At 35.1% G+C, this 10,483-nt stretch overlaps 1 protein-coding gene across 1 annotated transcript; it reads left to right on the forward strand.

Annotated features, from left to right (window-relative positions):
• Window positions 1-6,854: 6,854 nt before the first annotated feature.
• On the forward strand, window positions 6,855-9,716 carry LOC136801917 (heterogeneous nuclear ribonucleoprotein Q-like). The gene is made up of 2 exons (XM_067058597.1): window positions 6,855-7,405; window positions 8,360-9,716. The coding sequence occupies exons 1-2, from the start codon at window positions 6,911-6,913 to the stop codon at window positions 9,263-9,265; spliced, it is 1,401 nt and encodes a 466-aa protein (XP_066914698.1). The 5' UTR covers window positions 6,855-6,910; the 3' UTR covers window positions 9,266-9,716.
• The last annotated feature ends 767 nt before the right edge of the window (window positions 9,717-10,483 follow it).

Here is a 10,483-nt window from a genome sequence, read left to right on the forward strand (position 1 = left end):
GGATGCTCTTATATCGGATGGCCAATAGTCACTTTCATTTTTTAATTTTATTTTTTTATCCACGGATCGCCGATAGTCACTTTTCCGGGGGTTAGGTAGGGTCAGGGTTGCTAGTAACGGCTTGTCACTGTGCCGGGTGCATACTCGGCGCCTTGGGCCCCGCAGGGTTGCTAGTAACGGCTCGAATTTCAGTCAGGTTTAAAAAAGGGGTACTGTTACCCATATTATAATAATATTACCCCCGTATTTTGCCAGTTCGGTATAATATGTTATGAATTGCGTGGTTTTGCTGTGCGGCGATGGCTCAACGGATAGAGCGCTGGCTTCCGAATCTGAAGGTCTTTCTTTGGTGGTGGTTCGAATCCCACTCGGTGCGAAAATTAGACAGGTCGAAATTGATGGACAAATGATTGACAGGTATGAAAACTCAGTCAGAAATGAGAAACTAAGTCTCAGAAACTCAGACAGTCAGAAAAGAGAAAAATAGGATAAGAGATAGGAAAGAAAAGAAAAGAAGGTGAGGTGACTTTTGGCCATCCGATATAACATTTTCCTGATTTTGGTTGTAGAAAGTCAACTTAGTAGGCTGGTAGGTACGGGTAGGTAAATGTTTTTCTTTTTCACAAAGCATAAATAATAGTTTTCAAATCTAAAATTTTTTTGGTGATGTTTTCTTTTAGAAAAGGGGGCATATTGAAAGGCAAATATTATTAGCCTGGGTATCCAGACTCAGAATTTCAGAGAAAAAAAACTACCTCAACATACAAAGTTTCTAAAATTTTAGAGTCTGGTGCAACTCAAATAGTGTGGTATCTATAACACATATAATAGGGCGTGAGTGGTCCTTCTAAATCAGACGTATTTCTATTTCTATATTCCTATTTCTATATATTTATTTGCATAAATTCATTAGAATTACTTTCGCAAATATTTAACAAAAAATTTTTTAGGAAAATAAAAAAATTTAAGTCTATTAAATTAAGTTTATTTAAAATGTACATATAATGGTTAAAATATTAAAATAGTAAATAATAAATAATTGATAAGTAAGTTTAAATAGTAAGTTAAAAATAGTATTTCCAGAAAAACTAACAGTAGTTATCAGTAGTTAGGAATTTAACGAAGGCAAAAATTTGCAAAAGTTTGTCGCGAGGTAAATTATAGACATGACTGGAAATTAGGAAATTAGGCAGAAGCTTAAGTGTTTTGTCTTAAGTAATTGAAAAGTGTATATGATTATAATACTTATTTAATAGTCAAAGAGTTTCTAAATTCATCCCTTTCTTTTAAATTTACAATTCCATTGTCCAAGCTATTCCATAGTTTGATAGGTAGTGAAAGGAAAAAATGAGTTTTCATAAACTTTAAGTTTTGCATGGATCAAGTTATATCTTACATTAGAAGTCCTTTGTCTTGTTGGTAGTAAAGACTTCTCCATGTATTTAAAGCCATTTACGCAATCAAATAACATTTTCAAACAAGATAAGTCTCTTCGCATTTCAAGAGAATCGAGATTCAATCGTTTAGCCATTGCTGTTGGGCTGTAATGGTATGCCCATTTGTTCTCAATCCATCTACAAGCTTTGCGCTGGACCATTTCGATCTTGCTAGATAACGTTGTGTTGTTATGAGGGCACCAGACAGGGCTAGCATATTCGAGAATTGGGCGGATGAATATTTTGTAGCATTCGAGTTTGGTCTCTTTAAGACATGATTGAAGGTTGCGTTGCAGGAAAAGTCTCACATTGGTAGCTTTAGAGACAATCTTGTTAACGTGGTCTTTCCAATTTAACTTTTTGTTGATGGTTACCCCTAAGTATTTGGCTTTGCTGACTGTTTCTAGTTTCTCATTGTGAATGAAGTAATCACAGACAGTATATAGGTTTTACTTTATTTTTTATTCGCAAAACTTTACATTTCTTGGGATGGAATTCCATGGACCAATCGTCTTCCCATTTTTGTAACTTGTCAAGGTCGTTTTGGAGAATGGTGGTGTCGTATAGGCTACAAATGATACGGTAATAATAATTTCTTTCTTTCTTGTTGGGGGAACGTAGTTACAAATAAAAAATTCATAACTAATAAAATCCAACATTTTACAAAATAAAATTAAAAACGACGAGATCTTTTGTGTTCAATTACCGACAGATGTTACATGAACATTTAGAGCCATTCCAGTTTTTTATCTCAGTTTTGAACTTGGCTAAATCTTTGATGTCATGTAATTTCAACTTTTTTGGCAATTGGTTCCACAGCAAAAAGATGCTCTAAAAGATAAACCGTAAATACCGAACGTATAGCGGGTAGCTTCAGGGAGGATCAGAAGTTTTGCAGAGCAGAGATTGATTTTAACCTCTTTAATTTTAAAAATTTCTGCCATGAAGCTAGGACTTAAGCCATTGATAGACTTGAAGACTTCCACCATCAGATACTGGAGATTCTGAGTGTGGATTTGAACAGTATTTGTACGGTTTAGTACAGTTCCATAGGATAAGGAGAAGTTTGAATGGAGTATATATAGGAGTGAGTCGTCAGCAAATAAAGCAAGTGTGGATTCGATTGTGAGTGGCATATCGTTAATATATATGAGAAAGAGAAATGGGCCCAATACAGATCCCTGTGGTACTCCTGATTCAACTTTTGATTGTGGGGACGTAGATCCTCGGACAACAACACATTGGGTTCTGTTGGATAGAAAGTCAGTGATCCACGATAATATTTCATTTCGAATGCCGTAGTGATGTAATTTGATGAGTAGCTTTCTGTGGTTAACTTTATCGAAAGCCTTGCTAAAGTCTAGAAGGACTGAGTTTCTATTTCTATTTCTTTATTAGCATGAACTTTTTACAAGCTATTTTCGCTAATGGAACAAAAAATAAATAAATGAAAAAATATTAAGTAATTTACAGATTATAAAACAACTATAGTGTACAATTCAATAAAAAAAAAAAAAAAAAAAAAAAAAAAAAAAAAAAAAAAAAAAAAAAAAAAAAATTATTATGATAATATTAAATTGAATAAAAAGTAGTAAATGAATAATAAATACATAAATAAAATATGCTTTATTCAATAATTAAAAACTCTAAAATCAAAAGACTAAGATCAAAAAGAGCTAGATTTAGGCAGATTCGAGAAGTCTAGTATATTGAAGCTGAATGTGATTTCTCTGGATTTAACTAAAGATATGAATTGTTATAGGCATACTATAAATAAGTATAGATTATATGAAAAAGGTATAAAATAAAATATATATTTATAAAAAATATACAACTTGGTATTAGTAAAAACTTCGTTCTAAAAATCAGAGGATTAAGATTTATGACTAAAGAATAATAAGGATTAGAATAGAGACGCACGAACAATGCATGGCGAGAAAAACTAAAAGTATTTCAAACAAGAAAGAAAAAGACCTAAATTTGGCTAAAATAACTCTTAAAATTCGTTAAAATTTAGGGATAATAATTTCTCTTCAAATTTATCACATTCTACAATATTCACAATATCATCAGGTAGACGGTTCCATAAGCAAATTGAACTTGGAAAGAATGATGAGCTATATACTTGTATTCTGCCGTGTGGTTGGATGAATCGTAAGGTAGAGCAGCGTTGACGTTTTTGGGATATTTTCTGGATCTATTTCTTTCGTCCTGTGATAAATGGAATGCAACATCTTTAGTTTGGCAATTGACCTACGATCCTCAAGTGACTTTAATTTAGATTTGATTCTTAGTAATGTGGGGCTGACATCATAATCCCAGGGAGTTATAAATCCATCGCAGCGATTTTCGTTGGACCATTTCGATTTTTATCTCGTAGAGCATTATTATTGGAAGGGTCCCAAACTGTGCTTGCATATTCTAAGATTGGGCGAATAAAGATTTGTAACACTTTAAGCGAGTTTCGGAGTTGCTTTTAAACAAGGTTTTTCTTTGCAGGAAGAATCGAACAGCGTTGGCTTTTGCACATACATTATTAATGTGAGAGTTCCAAGTAAGACGTTTAGTTAGAGTGACTCCTAGGTATTTAGCCTTCTCTACCAGTTCAAGGTTGATATTGTGTATGTTGTAGGATTCTACAACAGTGAGTCTTTGTTAGTGACGGTTAGGATCTTACATTTGTCTGGGTGGAATTCCATCTGCCAATCGTTCTCCCATTTTGTTAGATTGGATAGGTCTTTTTGTAGCTCCTCTGCATCAGCACTGGTTGATATTGGGCGATACAGATAAGAATCATCTGCAAAAAGTGCAAGTTTAGAGCTTGTTACATGGGGCATATCGTTGATGTATACTAAGAAAAGCAGTGGGCCCAGAACTGTACCTTGTGGAACACCTGATGTCACAGCTTTACAGCTAGATGTAGCTCCTCTGACGACGACGGTTTGGGTGCGATTAGAAAGGAAGTCTGATATCCAGTCATGAATGTTTCCACAGACACCGTAGTGTCTTAGCTTTATCATGAGTTTTCTATGAACCACCTTATCAAAAGCCTTACTAAAGTCAAGCAATACACTATCAACTTGTTCTTTATCATTCATTACTTTTAGCAAGTTTATGTACGTTTGCAGAAGTTGTGTCTCACAGGATCTGCACTTTCTAAAGCCATGCTGTGATTCAATGAGAACTTTCTCACTTTCCAAGTGGTTTTATACATGGCTGTGAACTATGTGCTCCAAAACCTTACAAGTAGTTGAAGTGAGGCTGATTGGACGGTAGTTTTTTTCTGCCTTAGCTCTGTTTTTGTTACCCCCTTTGTAGAGAGGAGAAATGGTTGCTTTCCTCCATTCATCAGGGATTTTGCCTTGTTTCATCGAGGCTGAAAAGATTAAGATGAGAGCGTCGGCTACNTATTTGTCTATCCAGAATAAAGTGTTTCGATTTCGCGCGGCCGAGTAGTGGCGGAATACTATGCCCCAACAAACCACCTCTGGCGCTAAAGGATGCAGGAAAAGTGTGTAACCCGTTATCAGAAGTAAGTTCCCAATTTACGTTATGAATTTGGCTTTGAAAAGATGCTAATATTGGTTTATCAAACTGATCGAACCGATCAAACTTAATCGAACACTCACAATCTTTAAAAAATCTTAGAGCTTGATTAAATTTTTTAATCAAACTTTAATCATTCGATGGAGTTCAATTAGTTTGATTGTTTCCACAAGTTCGATTGATCAGGTCTGGCTCACTCGAACACATCGAATATTACCCAGGAATCGGCCTTTCGATTGAGATTCAATTGACTATCGACAATCGAATTGCAATTATTCGATTGCGTTCAATTGATTGGCGTTTAATTGACACCGTCTGGCCCTCTGGCAGTCTAAGCTTAAACTCCTATATCAGGAATAGAAACTAGGCTAGTCTTACCTCTTTCAGTCACAGAAATCCTTGCATTTGCATGGGGTGTGCTTTGCAACGGTTTCAACAATTTTTTCCAACCCCTGCAAGTGAGCTAGAACGTGTAAGGCAAAATGCACGAAAATTATCAAATCTCAACTTTAAAATGAAAATGACATAAAACGAAGACGAATGGCATTTTCATTTTTTTTCTTTAGAAGATTCTTTAGCCTTTTTAGAAAATTTTTGTCTACAGGTTAAAATTTTTATCTGTGCATTTTTTTATAATCAAGTGAAACATTTTTCCACTCTGTGTAAATGGAACGGGTTGCAGTGATCGAGTGTAATTGCACGGGGTTTTTTCGTCACTTTGGTTTTCAACCCATTGCATTTGCCGCATGTCGAACCCTGTAGTTTTTCTAGAAACCGACCAGGTGAAAGATAATAATTTTTTGACCCGACCGCAGACTATGGGTTAATCTATATGGTCAGGGGGGGGGGCACGCAGTTACTCTACAAGACATGATGTGTAGTAAGTGCTTTTTCAACACTTTTTTTCAGGACCACCACCCTTTGCAGTTACTACACCTTGGTAGTAACTGTTTTCAGAAAAGATTTCCAGGTACCACCCCTGTTTTTGAGTGATATCATCAAAAAAGCTCGAAATTACCCTAAATTGCAATTATTTTTCAACCTAAAGCCATTTTTGTGCTAGATTTTCTTTTAATTTACTTGGTTAACAGCGTTAGAACTTTTGATGATAATAGGGAAAGCTAATTTCAAAGTTGGGTCTGAGAAAAATTTCAAATTTTTTTTGTCCATTTATAACAAAAATATTTTTTTTAACAAAGAATTTTTTCACAAAAAACATCATTTTTTGTGAAAAATTTTTAAAGTTCTTTCTCCTTTTACAATTGATGAACTTTCAAATTGTGTTAAACTTTTTTCAAATAATAAATCTTTAGGCGTTGATAATATTCCAACTCTGCTTTGGAAAGATCCCGTCTTTATGGAAGCTTCTCGATTTTTGGGACTTACTACACCAAAAGTGCTAGTTTTAGTGGTGGTACCACCCCCAAACAGCAGTTACTACACTGTGTAGTAACTGTTTTCATAACTTCTGAATACAGTACCACCACGGTAGTAAGTGTCATACTGTCTTGTAGTAACTGCGTGCCCACCCCCCTGATATGGTTCATCATAAAGAAAATTAAGTTGACCGTTCAAGCTATCAAACGTCGTTTGGTTGATGTTCCCGCGTGTCAATCAAGTTTTGTTTGTTAGTACTTGATACATTATATTTAGGGCTTCATACTGTTTCTACATAAAAGTTATCTTTTTAAAGTTCTATTTCAATGATCTGAAGTTATCAAAAAAGCAAAAAAAAGTAATTTTTCAGGCCGGCCGCATGAAAGCTTTTTTTCTTCACCCACATTCCGGAAACACTACATTTTTTTATTTTGCCTAAACATAATTTTTTTTGCTGCTTTTTTATTTGATCATACTGCCATAGCTTAACCTGCATTCTCTTTTTTCAGAAATTCTGTTCCCAAGTATTTATTGGAAAGATACCAAGAGACATGTATGAAGATGAATTGGTTCCGCTGTTTGAGCCTTATGGTCAAATCTATGATTTACGTATTATGGTTGATCCTTTTAGTGGACTGAACAAAGGTTATGCATTTGTTACATACAGTACCAAAGAAGGAGCACAAAGTTCTGTCAAAGCTATGGAGAACCATGAAGTAAGAGGTGGGAAAAAGCTTGGTGTTTGTCTTTCACAAGCAAATAACAGACTCTTTGTTGGATCTATTCCTAAGACAAAAACCAAACAAGATATCATGGAAGAATTTAAGACCAAAGTTGAGGAGTTGACAGATGTTATTATGTACTTTTCTGCAGAGGATAAAAATAAAAACAGAGGTTTTGCTTTCCTTGACTTTGCCACACACAAAGATGCTGCTCAGGCAAGACGAAAATTGCAAAGTGGGCGTATCAAGGTTTTTGGACACATTACTCCAGCTGTTGATTGGGCTGATTCCATGGATGAACCAAATGATGAAGTCATGTCTAAGGTAAGAGATTACCGCAAACCACTCAAATTTCTTCCCCATTATACTCCTAATCATCATTTGAATTGCTTCCATTTTCCATTTTTGTCACAAAGAACACAATTACAATACAAGTGCTTTATTTATGCCCTGAAGTTAAAAAAATTAATATTTAGGGTTTACACCGCCAAAGTCAGCAATATTTTATTAAAAAATCCCAAACTTATTGATGTGAATAACCAAGAATATTGAAGTTTTGCGGAATTTAATTTTGCGATTTAAAGGGCCAAATTTGCATTAATTAATTCTGCATTAGTTAATTTTGCATTTATTTGTTCCCTCAAGGCAATACTGATCTGCTATTTTAGTAGTATAGTTCAGTTTATACATAGTTTGCGCCCCCTTTTTTTAATGGGGCGGGATGCTAGATTTTTGGGGGGCCTTTGAAGGGGTTACCAAAATGTGCCTAAATTTTTTGGGTGGGAATGTAGGGGGGGGTCAAAAAAGAAAAGGGGGTTTGGAAATCTGGTCAATACATTTCATATAGTCGAACGTTGTTAAAATAATAAATTTATGTCCCAACCAAAACATACACTTGGTATCTTAAACGTTCTTATATACGACTTGACAAAGAGAACATTTCTGGGAATAAATTTTGGTAAAAGATACGACAAGAAAGTTCAAATTATGACCTCTCGTTACCAGACCCCTTTTTTGAAAACGCTGTCTTGTATTTGTACGGTACAATATGAAGTACAGGATTTATGTAAGCATTTTAAGCCAATCAGATTGCTTATATTTTTCATGTTGATGATAAATAATGTTATATCTTGAAATTGTTACATTTTGGACTCTTTGATCATTTTTTTTGGGGGGGGGGGGCAAGATTGCATTACAAAAGGGGGATGAAATAAACCTAGGGGGTTCATACCCCTCTGCAAACTCTGTTATAGCAATCAGTTTTTCATTTCTTTTTAGGTGAAAGTTGTCTATGTCAGACATTTATCTCCAGCCATCGACGAAAACAAATTGAATGAACTTTTCGAACAATATGGTCCTGTTGAGAAAGTGAAAAAGATTAAGGATTATGCTTTCATTAACTTTGCTAACAGGGATGATGCAATGAGAGCTATTGAGGAACTTGATAACCAAGAATTGGACGATTTAAAAATTTCAGTACAACTTGCTAAACCTCAAGTAGATAAAACAGGTCAACGACGTGGGCAATCTGGGTTTGGTGCTCTTAACAAAAAGGGTGAGTCTGACAATTTTGTCCCCAGAGGAAGAGGTGGTTTTTCTGGTCGTGGAGCTGTTGGCCCAAGAGGGCGTGGAAGAGGAGGATTTGGAGGTGGTTTCTCACATGGAGGGAACTACTCTCAAGGTGGATATAGAGGTTATGGAGATGACTCTTATGATGACTACTATGCACCACCAGCCAGACCTCGTGGTGGTCCACCAAGCCGTGGCCCAAGTCGTGGTGGAGCAATGAGAGGGGGAAGAGGTAGTCCTCGAGGAGGTTCAACTGGTGGTTTCCGTGGTGCTTCCAGAGGTGGATCATCTAGAGGTGGTACTTATGGACAGCAAAGAGGAGGAATGAACAGAGGGCGTGGTGGCTTTGGACGAGGAGGTTCAGACTATGGATCAGGCAGAGGTGGATCAAGAGGAGGTACTGGTGGTTATGGCTCAAGAGGACGTGGTGCTGGGGCACCAAAAAGGAAAGCAGATTATGGTGGTGATTATGGCACCCCCTCTAAACGTAAGAATGAGTGGAACTCCCAACCCATTGCCCAACAACCCCTTGGTAACTCATCCAGCAACTATTACAATGATGACTACAGTGGCGGTGACTGGTACACAGATTTATCTGAGCCCAGATGGCAATAAAAATCTTTTCTCAAAAACACAAGAAAAAGGCATACACCAAATATTTGGATTTAAAACTCTAAAACAAGGCATTGCTTTAAAACTGAAAAACCAATGAAGCATTGATTTTTTTCAAGGATAACAACGATCACTAAATTAACCTCACGAAGAGTCAAAACGATTCAAATCTGTACAATTGTAAATTTACTGAAAGATTTTTAAAAGCTTTCTATGATTTGAGAGGAAACTGAGAGATTAAAACAAGGACACAAAAGCTCATAAGTTCATACTTGTACAGCCAAAATTTGCTGTTTTATTTTATAAAAAAATGTAAAAACTGGATGGTGCTTATGTGGTGTTGTCGAAATGTAAAAATATTTCTTTGCATCATTTTACAGGTTTCGCTAACAAAGAACATATATTTTTAGTTTTTAATAAACAAAACTTTAGTTCATTCTCTTTCTTAGATAAAGTGTTGATTTATGAAAACCTTTCTTTTTGGGGTTTGTAAAATTCAAATTTCGAATCAAAGTCTTTGTCTCTTTTGCTTATTCAAAATAAGCTGACTCCTTTAATTTAAATGTTAAAAAAATTCTTTACAGGGATTCAAATATATTCCAAATTTCATGTCGAAGTGATTGTTTTATCAAAAAAAAGGAAACTAGAAAAGGAGATTGTTTTTTACTATTATGTGTCCCTCTGAATTTTATTTATCTTTAAAAATGGTGACTTAAAATTGAGAATACCTTTTGTGTTTCACAAAACTTAATTTGGTTGACTCTTTCTGTCATTTATAAAACTGCTCTTATTTTGCTTAGCTATCAAGCAAGCCTTCAATAACTAATTTTCTTTGTTTAAAAAATGAAAACTTTTCAATGTCGAACTGGTGCATCACCTTAAAATCAACAATTATTTCAAGGTAAGTAGTATTTGGTAAGTATTTTGTTTTTCCTCTACATGTATAGTTGCGTTTTTATACCGGGTGCGCCACAAAAAAGTTTCTCTCTTTAAAACTAACTTTCTAGAAATCTAAAAACTTTGAAAGAACCATTCCTATTTCATTGGAAAGCAGAAAGATAAACTTAAATTTGGATGGGTCATTTATTAAATTTAGTTCATTAGATCAAAAGTTATCCTCAATTGAATAAAAAAGTTACTTTCAGAAAGTGCTTGAAAACGTTGAAAATTGACCTATCAAATTTTTATATTAAAATTGCAATCGCAATAGCCTTTACATAA

The sequence above is a fragment of the Clytia hemisphaerica genome, unplaced genomic scaffold (assembly GCF_902728285.1).
Source record: "Clytia hemisphaerica strain Z4C2 unplaced genomic scaffold, Clytia hemisphaerica genome assembly, whole genome shotgun sequence".
In the NCBI taxonomy this organism is placed as follows: domain Eukaryota; kingdom Metazoa; phylum Cnidaria; class Hydrozoa; order Leptothecata; family Clytiidae; genus Clytia; species Clytia hemisphaerica.